Source organism: Cyprinus carpio, chromosome B15 (assembly GCF_018340385.1).
Source record: "Cyprinus carpio isolate SPL01 chromosome B15, ASM1834038v1, whole genome shotgun sequence".
NCBI lineage: Eukaryota > Metazoa > Chordata > Actinopteri > Cypriniformes > Cyprinidae > Cyprinus > Cyprinus carpio.
Window position 1 is genome coordinate 27,374,063 of NC_056611.1, and position 18,942 is coordinate 27,393,004.

An 18,942-nucleotide genomic window follows, 5' to 3' on the forward strand; every position below is an offset into this window, starting at 1 on the left:
CTTCATTCAGTACTTGGCTTTGTTCTTTTACTTCCATTTGGTTAAAATCAGTTCAAGGAGAATAAATGTCAAAAATATGTGAACCCTGATTTAACAGCAGAAAGCTATAATATATATAATATATAAGGTATGATATCAGATCTGTGATCTTCAAAGGTTAGTTCTGTCATTCACTTGTTAATACAATCAAAATGTGGATGACAACTGCTGTACAAGATAATGATCTATGTATTTAATGTCATGGATCCCTTATTTGCTTTTTTAAATTATTATTATTATTGTTATTTAGTTTTTTTACATTATAAACCAAGCCAAACAGCCAGTGATCCTTGTGCATTCAAACTTAAAACAAATATTAAAACATATTTTAGACATGATTGTTGTTTTTGTTTATGTTAAATATATATATATATATATATATATATATATATATATATATATATATATATATTATATATATATTTTTGTTTATGTTAAATATATATATATAATTAAATATAATTAACACAGTCTGGTGTCTCAGATGATACATGTTTTGTCTGTAAACTTGTATTATTCAAGGCAAACTATACACCAATGATCATCTTGCAACTTAATGGAATTTTAAAACATCAGAAAATAAAGAAAACAAACTTTTTTTCAGTTGATTTTGTGGAGTGTTCATTAATCTTGATGAAATATAATAAACTATTCATAAGAGAAAGGTATTCTACTAATCTGTATTTGACTGTGTGTAAGGATTGTGTTTTTCAGTGAACTATTTAAAACTGGTTGGAATGCATTTATATATGGAGAAGGACCCTTTCCCTTAATACAGAAGCTAGAAAGCTAGAAAAGATGTCTTTGCAAACAACTCAGCTTTTGTAATAAAATTATCTCAACCTCCAAAAATTTAATAGCAATTTTTCCAACAAGATAGATACAGCAATTTATTGTTTATTCTCTTTCAGTTGTATAATCAGAGCACAATATTGAAAACAAGTGAATGACAGGAATATTTCTTATTAAAGCAAGACCTGCTTAGCACAGCCTGACACATTTAGCAAACTAATTACTCAGGAGAAAAGATACAAATTATTATTTACACTCTAAGAATTATCAGGTGAAGCTTCAAACATCACTCAATCGTTCGCTGACCTGGCTGTGAAATCAAATTCACAAAATGAAACTAGATGGTGTTGTGTTTTGGGGTGAAGCTCTATATTTTGTTTATGTCACAGAGTCATCAGGTTTAACTGAGATGCTGAAAAGCCTCTTTGTCTGCTTCAAATAGTTCCTTGTTTTCTCCTCATTCAATGTGAAGATGTCTGAGATCTTCTGTAAATTGGCACATTACACACATTTCATTGTGTGTCAACAGACTGAGACAAACTACAAGAAATGGCTTTTTACATTGAAATTAGTTTATAGTGTTAAATATAATTAAACAAAATTATCTAGTGATTCAGATTATATATATTTGTCACTGAACTTATATTATTCAAATTATACAACAATGTTTGTCTTGCAGCATAATGCAGCCGTTTTAAATGAAATTCTAAACCAGCTGTAAATAATGAAAACTTTCTTCAGCAGTTTTTTTTATTATTATTATTGTTTAAAATCTTCCAACTCATGTACAATCTGAGCATATAGAAAACAAGTAATTGTGTCACATTCAAGCAAGACCTCCTTAGCACACAGTCCAGCCTGATTTTACAAACTAATTACACAGCAGGAAAGATACAAATTATTATTTACACTGAGAATTATTTTCTGGTGAAACTTCAAACATCACTCTGTAGTTCCTTAATCAGACTACAAACAAGTCAAAATTCACAACACTAAACTAGGTGCATTTATCTCACACTATTTATTTGACTATTTTGACAAAAAGTTTGGTCACTGTGACGATGTGTGACATTTTTTCAAGTGCCTTTTTAGGCTTTTTAAATATCCAAAACTCTTCTCACAGGGAGGGCAGTGATACGGCTTCTCTCCGGTGTGAGCTCGCTTATGCCTCTTCAGGTCTACAGACTGAGTGAAACTCTTGTCACAATATGAGCACTTGTAAGGTCTTTCTCCGGTGTGAACTCTTTGGTGCTCTTTCAGACGGTCAGCTCTAGTAAAGCTCTTCGGACACTCAGAACACACATGATCTTTCTCTCCGGTGTGTATTTTCTGGTGCACTTTACAATGATTTAGCCGAGTAAAACTCTTTCCACAGTAAAAACATACATAAGGTCTTACATTTGTATGAATTATCATGTGTCCTTTCAGAAATGCTGATGATTTAAAATCTTTACCACACTGATCACAGGTAAATGGCTTTTCTCCAGAGCGAATGAGGAGATGACAACCGAGATTAGTTTTATATCTGAAACTCTCTCCACATCGAGTACAATGATACGGCTTCTCTCCAGTATGAATCTGCTCATGTAATCTCAGGTGTCCAGACTGAGTGAAACTCTTGTCACAATATGAGCACTTGTGAGGTTTTTCTCCGATGTGAATTTTTTGGTGGCGTTCCAGATTGTCAGCTCTAGTAAAGCTCTTCCCACACTCACAACACACATGATCTCTCACACCGGTGTGTATTTTCTGGTGCACTTTACAATGACCCTGCTGAGTAAAACACTTTCCGCAATAAAAACATGCATAAGGCTTTTCGTTTGTTTGAATTTTCATGTGTTCCTTCAGAACAGTTGATGATTTAAAACCTGTACCACACTGGACACATGTAAATGGATTTTCTCCAGAGTGAACGAGGAGATGAACATTGAGATCAGTTCTATATGTGAAACTCTTTCCACACTGAGTACAGTGATACGGTTTCTCTCCAGTATGAACTCGCTCGTGTACTCTCACGGTTCCTGCCTGAGTGAAACTCTTGCTACAATATGAGCACTTGTGAGGTTTTTCTCCGGTGTGAATCATTTGGTGCAGTTTCAAACGGCTAGCTTTAGCAAAGCTCTTCCCACACTCACAACACACATGTTCTTTCACTTCATTATGTGTTTTCTGATGCTGTTTATAAGTGTCCAGTTGTGAAAAACTCTTTCCACACTGGGGGCACGTGTATGGTTTCTCTCCAGTGTGGATTCTCATGTGCTCCTTAAAGTTTCCTTTGTGTGAGAAACTCTTTTCGCACTAAGAGCAGTTGTGCAGCTTTTTGGCTTTTGTTCTTTGAGTTTTTTTAAAGTCACAGTGTTTCTCCTCCACTTCATTCGATTTTTGTTTTTGCTCTTTCATCTCAATCCGGTCTAAAATAAACAAGTAAGAATCAGTTTATGTGAACCCTGATTAAACAGCAGAAAACAACAGCGATCAGATGTTTGTATACAGTATCAGATCTTTGATGTGCTAAAGATAAGTTGATTGTCATGTGAATTCAATTAAATGGGGATGACAACGGTGTTATGATCATTTAAATGCATTTCTGTATCATTTATCATCCATATACTGATCATAATTAACAAAAACAGTCAATAATCAAGAACCAACCTGTTTGTTCCTCAGTCTCTTCATGTTTTATTCTGGATGGTTCTGGATCACTCGTGTCTTCAATCTCCTCTTTAATAAACTACATCTTTAACAGTCACAGATTTCAGCTGCCGCACCTGGAGTTTGTTTTTCTCTTGTAGGATGATGTGAATATTCACCAGTATTTATAGGTGGATTGTTGTGGGGGGGCTTCACTGTAGGTGTGAACTGTGATCATTGATACTGAGACCCACAGGACCAGATCTGGAGAAAATGCAGGACTAGGCTACGTTAAAATCAGATGACCTTTTCAAATAACTACAAGAAAGTTTTACAAGAAAATTTTGAACAAGAGTTACTTTTTTAAATAAGTAACGCAAGTTAGGGCCTACTTTGTTTTCAGTTACTGACTGACAGATTTAGTTACTGTGTTGCCAGATTGGAAATATCCAAGTATCGTACCAGAAGCCCAAAATTATCGTGCAAGAGTCAAACATACAGAACGTACAGCTATTTCTCTAGACCAGGGATCCTCAAATCTGGACCTCGAGATCCATTTTCCTGCAGAGTTTGGCTTTAACTTTAATCAAACACACATGAGCATGCTAATCAATGCCAATCAATGTCTTTGGGATCATTAGAAAATCACAGGCAGGTGACTTTGATCAGGGTTGGAGCTAAACTCTGCATCGCATTGGACCTCCAGGGCAAGATTGGAGAAAGGGGGCTCGAGACGAACAACGTTTTTCTTTGTCTGTATCGTTAAAGTTGTGGTGTGGACTCTGCTATTCTTTAATACTGAGAACGATTTTTAGAACTATCTTTATCGTTATCTTTATTATCGTCCTTAGTGTGAACAGGCCTTTAGAAGGTCTTTATTTATAATAAATAAAAAGAAAATAAGTAGAAAGAATAGAGAATGCTAGCGTTAAAGACTTTTTTTTATTTTGTTATTTTGTTTAAGGTTTTTTTTTGAATTTATTTTTTCCTTTGTCAAAGACAGTTTTTAATAATAATAATATAAAAAGTGACTAATGCAGTTGCTATTTTAGGAAGTATCACAGTATTGTAATTCCTTCAAAAAGTAACTTTTCCCAACATAGTTTCTCTTTTAAAACAAATAAAATGTGGATGGCATATGCTACGCAAAATTATGATCTATTTACTATGTCATAGATTCCTAGCATATTTGCTTTTTAAATGATTTTTTTTTTTGTGCAAATTTGCAATTTAATGGAATTTTAAAACCATATCTAAATAAAGAAAACAATCAACTTTATTTTTGTCAGTTAGTTTATTAATATTTCCCAACTCATGTACAATCTGAGCATAACATAGATAACAAGTACATGACATGAATGTCTTATTAAATAAAGACCTGCTTATCACACAACCCAGTCTGACATATTTTACAAACTAATTGTAAAGATACAAATGATTATGATCATCTTGGTGAAAATTCAAACGTCGCTCTTTAGTTCCTTAATCAGACTACAAGCTAGTCAAAATTCACAAAATTAAACTAGATGCTGTTGTGCTTTTGGGAGCAAATTCATATTTTGTTTCTCTCACACAGCTTACTCGACTGTTTTAACATAGAAATGTTGCTCACTGTGACGACGTGTGACATTTTTTTAAGTGATTTTGAAGGCTTTTTAAATATCTAAAGCTCTTCTCACAGGGAGGGCAGTAGTATGGTTTCTCTCCGGTATGAACTCGCTCGTGCGTCTTCAGGGATCCCGACAGAGTGAAAGTCTTGTCACAATATGAGCACTTGTAAGGTTTTTCTCCGGTGTGAATTCTTTGGTGTGTTGCAGAGTGTCAGCTCTAGTAAAGCTCTTCCCACAGTCACAACACACATGATCTTTCTTACTGGAGTGTGTTTTCTGGTGTCGTTTACAATGATCCAGCCGAACAAAACACTTTTCACAAAGTGAACATGCATACGGTCTCACATTTGTGTGAATTTGCATATGTTCTTTAAGTTTTGATGATAATTGAAAATCTTTACCACACTGAACACATGTAAATGGCTTTACTCCAGAGTGAACGAGCAGGTGACGGCTGAGACCAGTTTTACATCTGAAACTCTTTCCACACTGAGTACAGTGAAATGGTTTCTCTCCAGTGTGAATTCGCTCGTGTATTTTCAGGTGTCCAGACTGAGTGAAACTCTTGCCACAATATGAGCACTTGTGAGGTTTTTCTCCGGTGTGAACTTTTTGGTGCTGTGTCAGATTGCCAGCTGTATTAAAGCTCTTCCCACACTCACAACACACATGATCTCTCACATCATTATGTGTTTTCTGATGCTGTTTACAATCTTCCAGTTTGAACAATCAGCTGAATGTGAGCACATGTGCACCTTTTTGGTTTTTAATCTTTGAGTTCTGAAGTCACTGTGTTCCTCCTCCCCTTCATTCAGCTCTTGTCTTTGCTCTTTCACTTCTTTCTGATCTAAAATAAACATAGTGAGTAGTTAGAATTAGTTCAAGGAGAACAAACGTGAAGATTCAACTGAACCCTGATTGGTAGAAAATTAGAGATCAGGTTAACGAGCTTCTATATCATACTTATTGAAGCTTTGTTAACCTAATGTTTCTCACTCGTCAATAATGAAGAATCATAAATGGACACCAACTTGTTTGTTCTTCAGTATCTTCATGATTCATTCTGGATGGTTCTGGATCACTCATGTTGTCAGTCTGCTCTTAAACAAACTTTAAATAAGGATGGAACAAAGCACAGGTTAAATTACATTTAAGATACACTTAAATCCAAAACTGACAACTTAAACCCACACAAGATAAACATCTCCAGATCGATCAAGTTCATGAATAAATTCAGATTGTTATGATTTCTAAACCGTGTTAATAGCCTAACATACATCTTTTCTGCATTATAGATGAAACACTCAACAAAACATTTAATAAATCCTGCTGTTCATTACTCGCTTCAATATCCAGAACTGAAACACCTCACCTGTTAAACTTTGTAAATCGCTACTTTCTTCCGCACATCCTCCGTTTATTTTTGGTATTTTTCGATTCAAATGGAAACTAGAGCCTCTTTATAGTGATGCTGCCACCCACTGGATATTCCTGGTCATTTATAACACAAGGATGTAGATAGAAAAACTAACTAACTAAAGGACCAACACAAATAAAATCTTTATAGTGATGCTGCCACCCACTGGATATTCCTGGTCATTTATATAAATAGAGTAACACGTTACCAGGAGTTGTTTCTGTGAAGTGGTAATTTTATAAGTTATACAGAGCCTATAGACAACTTACAGGTATGTTGCATAGATTTTTTTTATGTGTAGATTCTATCTGTGTTGAGTTTATGATAATGACTGTACATCCCCAACATTTGCAACAGTATTAATGTGGAACTGACGTGATTTAAACATTCTTTCTACATTAATCAAGCCGTTTATCTTGTTTTATTAATCATAAGTTTTAATGTAAAATCAGAACACTATATGTATTACTGATTTGTCAAAAGTCTTACTAGTGCTTCAAACTAATGTTTTGGTTTAAATACTGTTTTGCACCAATTCACAGTATATTTTGTTTTTGTGTGTGAGTTTTTGTGTGTGTTATATGTGAAATTTTCACTCCATTCAGTTCTTGTCTTTGCTCTTTCACTTCTGTCTGGTCTAAAATAAACAGTCAGTAGTTAGAATCATTTCAAGGTGAGTATTAAGTATCGGATCTTTGATCTTCAAAGGTTAGTTCTGTCTTTTCTTTGCAGTGTTGGAGGTACAAGTAACATAAGTTACGAAATCAGACAACCTTTTTCAAATAGCCTAGTAAAGTAACGCATTACTTTTTAATGTACAGTTTCCATCTGAGTTACTTTTTCACATTTACTGACTGTGTTCGCTGTGCAAACATTACGCTTTCTGTACTTCTAGACTAATTGTGCACATGCATTTACTCATCTCTCTCACTTGCACAAAAACAGCTTCATTCCTCAAAATGCATAAAAACAGTGAAATGTAAACTCAGAATAAAGTCACAAAAACCTGCAATAATTAAATATGACATTGACTGCTGACTTTCGATGTTCCAATTCAACCACAGAATGACTTTAGATAAACAACATTTGTGTTTCTCTGTTATTTTGATCTTTTGTACAGTTATATTACAAACAGATCATTTTTGGTATGTCTTTGGCACATCAAAGATCTATTGACCTATTGAATGATGTTTTAAAGCTTCACAGAAAATAATCTTGACTTAAATAATCTGTATCTCTCCTTCTATTGGTTTGCTAAATGTGTCAGGCTAGATTAAGCAGGTTTTTATTTGATAAAACGATGATTCTGTCATTCATTTTTATTGCGTTCACATACACCTTGAAGATATTCAATACATAATGTACATGTAGCACTCCTCAAATATATCACATTCCTCTAGGGTCTTTACCAGATGAGCACCTAAAGGATAATCATTCTCTAAACACTTATTTCTAGCTTCTGTATTTAGGAAAAGTTCACTATGTGAAAAACAAAGAATAGTAGAATACTTTTCTCTTAAGAATAGCTACAATTCTGTTTATTATGTTTCATCGAGATTAATGAATATACTCCACAAAATCAACTGAAAAAGTTGTTTGTTTTCTTTATTTTCAGATGGTTTAAAATTCTGTTAAGTTGCAAGACGATCATTGGTGTATATAATTTACCTTGAATAATTTAAGTTTAAAGACAAAATATGTATCATCTGACACCAGATTGTTAAACATATTTAACTCAATTTTTTAAATGTTTAAATAAATTATTTAAATGTGAATAATGTATTTGTTTAATTTTTTTTTGTATTTGTTTGATTTTTGTTTGATAAATTTTTATTTGGCTTAGTTTATAATGTAAATGGCTAAAACTGTAATAATAATAATCAATTAATTAATTGAGAAAAGCTAATTATATAGGGATCCGTGAGATATTAAATGTACATCATAATCTTGTATAGCAGTTGTCAGATCTCAAGATCTCAGATCTCTGACTCTTAAAGTATCTCAGATACCTCTATCACTTGCTGTTAAATCAGGGTTCACACTCATTTTGACATTTATTCTCCTTGAGCTATTTGCTTAGCACACAACCCAGACACATTTCACAAACTAATTACAGTACGAAAAATACAAATTATTATTTACACTTTTGGTGAAACTCTATAGTTCCCTAATCAGACTACAAACAAGTCAAAATTCACAAAATTAAATTAGATGTTGTTGTGCTTTTGGAACCAAGTTCATATTTTTTTTATTCCACACAAATGTACTTTTTTTGACATGAACATGTTGCTCACTGTGACGTGACATTTTTTCAAAGTGATTTTTTTTAAGGCTTTTGAAATATCTAAAGCTCTTCTCACAGGGAGGGCAGTAGTGTGGCATCTCTCCGGTGTGAATCTTCAGGGATCCTAATAGAGTGAAACTCTGGTCACAATATGAGCATTTTTTAACTCTTTGGTGCTGCTTCAGATTGCCAGCTGTATTAAAACTCTTCCCACACTCACGACACACATGATCTCTCTCAACATTATGTTTTTTCTGGCGCCGTTATCAATTTTCCATCACTGAACAATCAGCTGAATTTGAGCCGATGTGCAGCATTTTGTTTGGTTATCTTTGAGTTCTGAAGTCACTGTGTTCCTCCTCCTCTTCAGTCAGCTCTTGTCTTTGCTCTTTCACTTTCATCGGGTCTAAAATAAACATAGTATAGAGTAAGAACTACAACCCGAATTCCGGAAATGTTGGGATGTTTTTAAGAATTTGAATTTAAAAAAATCTAAAAGTTTTTCAAATCACATGAGCCGATATTTTATTCACAATAGAACATAGATAAATTGAGAAAAGCTATAATTTTATGCACAAAAAAAGCACACTTCAAATTTGATGCCTGCTACAGGTCTCAAAATAGTCAGGGGCATCTCCTCTTCTTTTCAAAACAATTTAAAAGACATTTGGGCATCGAGGTTATGAGTTTCTGGAGTTTCGGTGTTGGAATTCGGTCCCATTCTTGCCTGATGTAGGTTTCCAGCTTCTGAAGAGTTTGTGGTTGTCTTTGACGTATTTTTTCATTTAATGATGTGCCAAATGTCCTCTATAGGTGAAAGATCTGGACTGCAGGCAGGGAAATTCAGCACCCGGACTCTTCTACTACGAAGCCATGCTTTTGGACTCGTCTGACCATAGAACACTCTTCCACTTTGAAACACTGAGCCTCGGCCCATCCAATAAAGGTCTTCGGCTTTTTCCCTTACGCACAGAGATTTCTCCAGTTTCTCTGAAACTTTTGATGATGTTATACTCTGTAGATGATGAGATTTGCAAAGCCTTTGCAATTTGACGTCGAGGAACATTGTTTTTAAAGTATTCCACAATCATTTCAAGCACTCTTTCACAGATTGGAGAGCCTCTGCCCAACTTTACTTCTGAGAGACTCTGACATCACTTTTATGTAACAGACCTAATGTCAGTTAACTTTATTAGTTGCTAGATGTTCTCCCAGCTCTATCTTTTCAAAAGTTCTTGCTTTTTCTGCCCTTTGTTGCCTCTTTGCCAACTTTTCTAAGACCTGTAGCAGGCATCAAATTTGAAATGCGCTCATTTAGTGAGTAAAAGTGTAAAATTTCTGAGTTTAAACATTTGTTATGTTCTCTATGTTATATTGTGAATAAAATATTGGCTCGTGTGATTAGTTCAAGGAGGACAAACATGAAAATTCAGCTAAACACTAGCAGAAAATAAGAGATCAGGTTACTGAGTTGCATTTTCTCTGTCATATATCATACTTTTAGCAGCTTTGTTAATAGAATAAATTGTATTAACGACTGCTATGCAAGGCTAGGAAACACTTCCGTGTTTATCATCTCTATATTGCTCATTATTTCACAGCTAAAGCAGTCAAAAATTAAGAATGAAGAATAGAAACCAACCTTTCTCATCCTCGGTATCTTCACGTTTTATTATGCATAACTCTGGATCATCGATGTCCTCATTTTCCTCTTTAACACGTTCTATCTTTTTGTGTTTTCCAAACACATTCCTTTGTTGGACACAAAGAACAAAAATGCTGCGAAACTCCATAAATAAAAGATGCACATCCCACCTCTTCCTGATAGTGGCCCCTTGTCTCCCTAAGTTTATATAAAATATCCCAGAAATGAGTGACTCTTGATCTACCTGGTACCTGTTTTAAGATTTAGGTGGTCAGTCAGTCAAGACGCATAACTATAAAAAGCTGGTATTAAAATGCATTCAAAAAACATTATGTAAATCACACATAAACAGATGTTGTCTTGTCAGTGAAATGGTCATTTTATTCTTGTTATATAGAGAGCCTACATAAAGTTTATGTTCCAGAGAAATATTTACATTTATAAATAAATGTGTCGGATTTATTTGAAACCTCAAAATTAAAACTCACAAACTGAGGGAATCGTTTCAAAATTGGTTTTTGTTACATTTGTTTCCTGTCTGTTTTACCCCTTTTAGGGGATTTTCAATCAAAGAATAAAAATGCATAAATGCAAAATTAAAGTCATGATTTGCAGTTCCTCAATAAAACAACTTTATTTTAACAAACTACATGTGTGACCCTGGTCCACAAAACCAGTCTTAAGTGTCAATTTTTAATAATCTTTCCATTGATGTATGGTTTATTAGGATCGGACAATATTTGACTGAGATACAAATATTTGTAAATCTGGAATCTGAGGGTGCAAAAAAATCTAAATACTAAGAAAATCACCTTTAAAGTTGTCCAGATGAATTCTTAGCAATGAATATTACTAATCAAAAATGAAGGTTTGATATTTACAGTAGGAAATTTACAAAATATCTTCATGGAAAATGATCTTTAATTAATATCCTAATGATTTTTTGGCATAAAAGAAAAATGGATAATTTTGACCCATACAATGTTTTTTGGCTATTGCTAAAAATAAACCCCAGAGACTTAAGACTGGTTTTGTGCTCCAGAGTCACATATTTACTTTATCTGAATCTCACTTACTTTAAAATGTATTGGAATCTGAAGGAACATTTGGAACATTTGCTCACTCTGACACAAAACAATGCTTTTCCATATGAATCGCTACAGTCTTTGACTGAGTGAAACTCTTTCCACACTGAGTACAGTGATATGGTTTCTCTCCAGTATGAACTCGCTCATGAACTTTCAAATTTCCAGACACAGTGAAACTCTTGTCACAATATGAGCACTTGTAAGGTTTTTCTCCAGTGTGAACTCTTTTGTGCCGTCTCAACTGGCCAATAGCTGTAAAGCTCTTTCCACACTCACAGCACACATATTCTTTTACATCATCATGCATTTTCTGGTGCAGCTTACAACTGTTCAGTCTCGAAAAACTCTTCCCACACAAAGAACACAAGTGATGCTTTTCATCTGAATGGACATTCATGTGACATTTTAGATTTGATGCTGATTTAAACTTTTTACCACAATGATCACAGTTAAACGGCCTTTCTCCAGAGTGAACGTGCAGATGATAACGGAGGTTTTTGGTACTTATGAAACCCTCCCCACACTGAGTACAGTGATATGGTTTCTCTCCAGTATGAACTCGCTCGTGTGCTTTCAGGTTTCCAGAAAGAGTGAAGCTCTTGTCACAATATGAACACTTGTAAGGTCTTTCTCCGGTGTGAATTCTTTGGTGCTGTTTTAGTTGACTAGCTGTAGTAAAGCTCTTCCCACACTCACAACACACGTGATCTCTCACTTCATCGTGTATTTTCTGATGCTGTTTACAACTGTCCAGTCGTGAAAAACTCTTTCCACACAAAGAACACTCATAAGGCCTCTCGCCCGAATGAACTTTCTGGTGTGTTTTTAGTTTTGATGACGAAATGAAATGTTTACCACCTGATCACAGATAAATGGCTTGACTCCAGAGTGACAGAGCAGATGTTTACTGAGACCTGATGAACGAGTAAAGCTCTTTCCACACTGATGGCATGTGTATGGTTTCTCTCCAGTGTGCATTCTTGCGTGTGTGTTAAGATTTCCTTTGTGTGCGAAACCCTTTCCACATTGAGAGCAGGTGTGCAGCTTTTTGGCTTTTGCTCTTTGAGCTTGAAAGGTGCGATGTTCATCCTCTGCTTCATTTAGCTCATGTATTTGCTGTTTCTTTTCCATCCAGTCTAAAATAAAAAAATATGATGTGGTTAAAATCAGTTCAAGTGAACCATTATTTAATAGCAAGAGATATTTGTATACAGTATCAGATGTCTGATTCTCATGATAATTAAAATAAAATAAGGATGACAACTGCAATAAAACAAGGTTCTGATCATTTAAATGCATTTATGTATCATTTATCATTTACATATGACTCAAATCAAGAATGGACACCAACCTGTGTGCTCCTCAGTATCTTCATGTTTAATTCTACAAGGTTCTGGAGCACTCATGTCGTCAACCTCCACTTTAACAAACTCCATTTCTCCTATTTTCATTTTTCAATCGATTTCTCCTGTTATTTATTCTCAGGACGATCTTCTTCGTTCATATTTTGTGTCAGGTTGTAAACCACTTTAAGGTGCATTTGCGCCATCTACTGGAGTGTAGAGCATTGTGTTTGGAAAAAGGGCATAAATGACTCAAATCCTGTCATTCTGGCCTTAATTTAGAAGTGAATTATATAATCAGACTGTATATAAACATATGCATGGATGCATAGTCATTAAATCTCTATCTACATAAAAGATAAGATAAGTCAAATTAAGATTAATTTCATGCAGAAAAAAAAACATTGGTTGTTAGTTATATATTCTTATATTTATTTATTCTCCAATCTGTTACTTTTGTTCCTAGTCTCAGACACTTGGTAAGACATTTCCAGCATATTAATAAGAGAGTCAGAATATCATCTTTATCAATCATTAAGAAAACAAACAAAAATTATCACACATCACTAGTGCCTTTTAGATGCAGCAAAATTTCTAGCCCCCTCTACACAGTCACAGCATTGTTGATCAAATCTTCCTACCACCTTCACAGCATAACTTGATTGTGGTCTTATATAGGTTAATGCTTTGTAACTTTACATTTGATTGGTTGACAACAAATTGCAAATTAAAAACAGTATTATTTTACTTAATGTTTAATTCCAAAAACTAGTCAAATGGAAATAAATAACAACATAAAAGTAATATTTTCTCTCAAGCACCACTACAGAAAGTTTGCTATAAACTACCTCCGTGTTTCAAACCCATAAATGTGAAAAGGACACTTAAGCAACTTCTTAAGTGAGAGAAACTGATCATTAAAACTTGAAAATTATGAACAGCGGCTGAACTTTGGACAAAGCTTTTCCGTATGAGCAAGTAAACTCTTCCCACACTGAGGACAGTGGCACAGCTTCTATTCGGTATGAACTTGCTCGTGCATATTTAGTGATACTCGATAAGCGACCCTCCGTTTCCAGTGTGAACACTAGTAAGGTTTTTCTCCAGTATGAACGTGCATATGATGTATGAGACCCGATGCCTCCACGAAACTCTGTTCACACTGCGGACACCTGTATGGTTTCTCACCAGTGTGGAGCATTATGTGCCTGTCAAGATGTACTTTTTGCGTGAAACTACTTTCACAATGAGTACATGTGTATGGTCTCTCTCCGGTATGAACTCGTAAGTGTCTCTTAAGATTCTGTCTACCTGTGAAACTCTTCCGCACTGAGAGCAGCTGAAAGACCTGACCTTAAACGCCTGATGGTAAAATTTGATGTGCTTGCTAAGGTGTGCCTTTTCTGCAAAACTCTTTCCGCAATCAGAGCAAGTGTTTGGTTTCTCTCCGGTGTGACATCTTAGGTGTATCTTAAGTCTGTATTCATTTGGACAGACCTTTCCACACTCAGCGCAGGTGCAAGACTTTCGTCCGATATGCATTCGTATGTGCTTGGCAAGATGTTGTTTTTCTGTAAAACTCTTTTCACACTGAGGGCAAGTGTATGGTTTCTCTCCGGTATGAATTTTTAAGTGTCTTTTCAGTCTGCATTTAAACGCGTAGCTCTTCTCGCAATGAGAGCAGGTGAAACACCGCTTTTCTCCAGAGTGAATCTTAGCATGGTTCTTCAGGCTCTCTCTACTCGCAAAACCGCGTCCGCACTGATCACATTCGTAAGGCTTTTCTCCCGTGTGAATTCTTATGTGGCATGTAAGGTGTTTGTTCAGTATGAAACTCTTTCCGCAATCATGGCAGGTGTATGGTTTTTCTCCAGTGTGAGTTTTTAAGTGATACTCCAGGTTCTCTTGACGTGTAAAACTCTTTTCACACAGATGACATTGTAGAGACTTTCTGGCTTTTGTTCTGTGAGTTCTGCTTCGTGAGACTTTCTTTTCATTAAACGTTTCTTCTCCATTTAAAAGACTTTGAGGTTTCTCACACCACTCCACTCTATTCGGTTCTTGATTTTCTTCTTTCACCTCCATCAGATCTGAAAAATTCAGGTCAGTACTAAATAAACAATAATGCATTTTGTATGATTCCTCTTATTTTGGTAAAATAATGAACATTTTGCAGATTCTGCAATAAGGTGTGTGTAAACTTCCGACTTCAGCTGTTTATGATTTCATTCATGAAAACCCAATCACATATGCAGACAAAAACTAAAACAAGCAAAGAACACAAAATAACCCGTTTGTACCGATTAAACACTAGAGCAACAAACAATCAATTTAATTATTTAAATTAATATTCCCGTTTAGATTTAAAGCTTAGATTTGAACAACCGTTTAATTTAGCAGCAAATTTTATTTTAAAAAAATATATATATTACATATATTCTTATTTTAAAGAAGAGACGTCTTACCAGTTGTTTTCTTCCCGCATATGTAGCCTACAAATACTACACTCCGCCGGAAACGCGCTCTCACTGTCGTAAACATCTACCGTACCGCCTCTGCTGGTGTCACATTGTGCACTGAAAGTCTTCCTCCAGGTGGCTCTTGCTGGATGACTATGAAACAGTTCATTCTTATTCTATAAGATCACAAGAAATTGACACACGACGTCTGTTGCATTCTGTGTTTTTCTTTGCTTTTCTTTATTACTTTTGTTAACTTTAAGGTCCAGCTATAATATTCCAATTCGAATACAGTTCATATAAAATATTATATATAAACATTTTGAGGTTGTGTACCCCATACAAATTTATTTCAAGTAAAGTGGGACATTCCTTATTTATCAAAAATTAGACTGCATCTTAATTAAAAACACATGATTTATTATCGGATATGATTAGATGAACATATTTATCAAACCCAAAACACACCTAGGTTACGGGTAAAATAAATAATGTGTAAATCTACATCTCAATTAATTAACAACTAAAAGAACATGTTGTGTTGACATTAAATTGGATGAAATCTGAAAATCAGAATATTCAGAAATCAGAATATTGATTAAAAAAATGAACTCTACAATACATTAAAGATATGACTATAACACAAGCAACAATAAATAAGCTTTAAAAAATGGTAACCATATGTAAAAATGTTTTTCTGTCTATGCTCTAAACACTTTAAACTATTTAATTGTGTCCATATTGTAAAGGTTTTCCAAAGAAGTACATTATAAATGTCAGCTATAAAATAGTTATTTAATGAATTTAAGTATAAATACTGAAGGTTAAAGGTTAAATATTCCACGACTGACCTTTATTTATGATCAATAACAGCGTCACTTACAGCTTTTAGTCTGTTAAAATATCCAGCACTCATCTTTCATACTCTCTTCTGTGCAGGCTCCTTTCCTTTCCACTTTTATGGCAATCTCTTTAGTGTATTGCTGCCATCTAATGGAAAATGCTGGAATACAGACATTTCTCTCAAATATAGTCCGTTAGATCAGTACGTGTACAGATTAAACTGATTCATAGTTAACCCCCAGTGCCCTGATCATATTCTTATGGTATTAATGCCAAGACAGTGTCAATAGACAATGAGCTGCTGAAAAGTCAATAGTTCCCTGTTTTCTCCTCATTCATTATGATGATGTCTAAAATCTTCTGTAAATTGGCACATTAAGCACAATTCAATAGACTGAGACAAACTACAGGATCATCACAAATAAAACCTATTACTGAACAGCTAAATATACTATAATGGACTAACAGAGATAATCAGATGTCAGAGAAATGGAAATTTTATTTGAATCATTGCACAAAGCCTATGCAACTTGTATGCCGCAGATATAATAATATTGCATTTATAATCAAATTAAATTAAAAAAAATAATTTACTTGAAATATTAAATCTGTAGAAGACATTTGCTCACTCTGACACAGAAAAATGCTTTTTAATATGCGTCACTAGAGTTGATGACTGATTGAAGCTCTCTCCACACTGAGTACAGTAATATGGTTTCTCTCCAGTATGAACTCGCTCATGGTTTTTCAGGTTTCCAGACTGAGTGAAACTCTTGTCACAATATGAGCACTTTTAAGGTTTTTCTCCAGTGTGAATTCTTTGAAGCTGTTTCAGTTGACTAGCTGTAGTAAAGCTCTTCCCACACTCAAAGCACATGTAATCTCTCACTTCATTATGTGTTTTCTGGTGAAGTTTACAAATAGCAAGCCTTGAAAAACTCTTTCCACAGACAGAACACACATGAGGCTTCTCATCTGAGTGAATTATCATGTGGATTTTTAATTGTGATGATGAAACAAACTTTTTACCACACTGATCACAGTTAAAAGGCTTTTCTCCAGAGTGAACATGCAGATGATAACGGAGACCTGATGCTCCAGCGAAACTCTTTCCACAGTAAGAACACACATGAGGCTTCTCATCTGAATTAATTATCAAGTGGATTTTTAGTTGTGATGATGAAATAAACGTTTTACCACACTGATCACAGTTAAAAGGCTTTTCGCAGAGTAAACATGCAGATGATAACTGAGACCTGATGCTCCAGCATAACTCTTTCCACAATGAGTGCATGTGTTCAGTTTCTCTCCAGTGTGGACTCTCATGTGTTTCTTAAGGTCTCCTTTGTGTTTGAAACTCTTTCCACACTGTGAGCATGTGCAGCTGTTTTTCTTTTTTTTGAAGTTTTGATTTTACAGTGTTCCTCCTCCACTTCATTCACCTCATGTCTTTGCCGTTTTACTTCAGTCCAGCCTAAAATAAACAAATGATGATGTTAAAATCAATGAACCTGATTTAGTAGCAGGAACCAAAAAGAGGTCACATCTGAGTATTAAGTATCAGATCTTTGATGCACCAAAGGTAAGTTCTGTCATTCCTTGTTAATAATATTAAAATCCAGATCTGATCATTAAGATGATAATTTATCATTCCTATCACAGCCACTAAATCTTTTTGACTGAAGCTTTAGTGTTTCTCAGCAGTCAGTAATGAAGAATCAAGAATGGACACCAACCTGTTTGTTCCTCAGTATCTTCATGTTTTATTCTGGATGGTTCTGGATCACTCATGTCTTCAATCTCCTCTTTAATAAACTCCATCTTTACCACAGTATGTCACAGATTTCAGCTGCTGCACCTGGAGTTTGTCCTTCTCTTGTAGGATGCTGTGGATATTTCTCACCTATTTAACCCAGTTAAAGCACAAACCACAGATTCTAAAGATTTAATTGGTCGTGTCAATCACACTGATCTCCTACACAACACTGAAACAAATCCAGTACAAACTGTACGTGTTTATTTTGTGTCAAGTCAACCAAATTTCACAAAATTACCCAACTCGAATTTTTGATTTTGTTCATATTTTTTTCTGTAGAAAGACAATCATAAATAGTGACGAAAACTAAAATTTTATGTTATGGGTGAATATTAACTGAGTAATCGATTATTTTGTAGAGGGGGGTCAAAATGACCATTTTCATCTGAGATTTGGAGCCAATTTACAGGGTGAAACAATGACTACAGGGAGGAAAAAAGTAATTTTTCCCAAGTGTCACTTGAAGGAATTTCAGAAAGCCAAGTCGTGACTGGCGAAAGGAGGAGTTGGGGATGGAGGAGGGTAATTTGCAACTGAGCAAGTGAAAAAGCTGCTGAATTATAATGAATATAGCTTATATAGAAATGCCGTGATAGTTGTCATATTCCTATAGGTAGATGTGATCAGCTGAGAGTCACCCGATGCAAGCTTGACTCATGTGACCTGCCAGAACTAACCCTATACACTTAATTTGACCTCCAAATCTCTGTGCAAATATAAAATACTGATAGTGCAATCTTTCTCGAGTATTTTTTTACCCTGTAATTTGGTTCCAAAGGTGAAAATTCTCTATAAAATATTTAGTACTCAGCACATATTCATCCATGACATTTAATATTTTGTCTTTCTTCTTCATTTATGTATTTCTCTCAACAGAAAGAGCTGTGAATTCTATGTATGATCAATCAATGATGTCTATTTTGTTAGTTACTTGGTTGTGTTATTGAATCAGTGGTGAAACGGGGCTTGCTCTTA

General features: G+C 34.8%; 3 protein-coding genes across 11 annotated transcripts; all 3 read right to left on the reverse strand.

Annotated features, from left to right (window-relative positions):
• Window positions 1–1,557: 1,557 nt before the first annotated feature.
• Window positions 1,558–18,063, reverse strand: LOC109088148 (zinc finger protein 585A-like). Of its 7 annotated transcripts, none has more exons than XM_042740135.1 (4): window positions 3,855–4,019; window positions 3,642–3,726; window positions 3,484–3,568; window positions 1,558–3,242 (listed from the first exon to the last, which is right to left on the reverse strand). In XM_042740135.1, exon 4 carries the CDS (start codon window positions 3,085–3,087, stop codon window positions 1,882–1,884), a length of 1,206 nt encoding a protein of 401 aa, XP_042596069.1. In that variant the 5' UTR covers window positions 3,088–3,242; window positions 3,484–3,568; window positions 3,642–3,726; window positions 3,855–4,019; the 3' UTR covers window positions 1,558–1,881. The 7 variants fall into 7 exon arrangements, with proteins under 7 accessions (XP_042596069.1, XP_042596070.1, XP_042596067.1 ...); XM_042740136.1 differs by having other exon boundaries at window positions 3,925–4,010; XM_042740133.1 differs by having other exon boundaries at window positions 3,484–3,726; window positions 3,971–4,025.
• On the reverse strand, window positions 11,348–12,942 carry LOC122139887 (zinc finger protein 239-like). The gene is made up of 3 exons (XM_042740098.1): window positions 12,858–12,942; window positions 12,523–12,642; window positions 11,348–12,370 (listed from the first exon to the last, which is right to left on the reverse strand). Exons 1-3 carry the CDS (start codon window positions 12,940–12,942, stop codon window positions 11,538–11,540), a joined length of 1,038 nt encoding a protein of 345 aa, XP_042596032.1. The 3' UTR covers window positions 11,348–11,537.
• LOC109088147 (gastrula zinc finger protein xLCGF3.1-like) lies at window positions 12,353–16,794 on the reverse strand. 3 transcript variants are annotated; one of them, XM_042740138.1, is made up of 4 exons: window positions 16,192–16,794; window positions 15,315–15,461; window positions 12,858–14,939; window positions 12,353–12,642 (listed from the first exon to the last, which is right to left on the reverse strand). In XM_042740138.1, exons 2-3 carry the CDS (start codon window positions 15,388–15,390, stop codon window positions 14,050–14,052), a joined length of 966 nt encoding a protein of 321 aa, XP_042596072.1. In that variant the 5' UTR covers window positions 15,391–15,461; window positions 16,192–16,794; the 3' UTR covers window positions 12,353–12,642; window positions 12,858–14,049. The 3 variants fall into 3 exon arrangements, with proteins under 3 accessions (XP_042596072.1, XP_042596071.1, XP_042596073.1); XM_042740137.1 differs by having other exon boundaries at window positions 15,315–15,484; window positions 16,160–16,794; XM_042740139.1 differs by lacking the exon at window positions 16,192–16,794 and having other exon boundaries at window positions 15,315–15,905.
• Window positions 18,064–18,942: the final 879 nt, after the last annotated feature.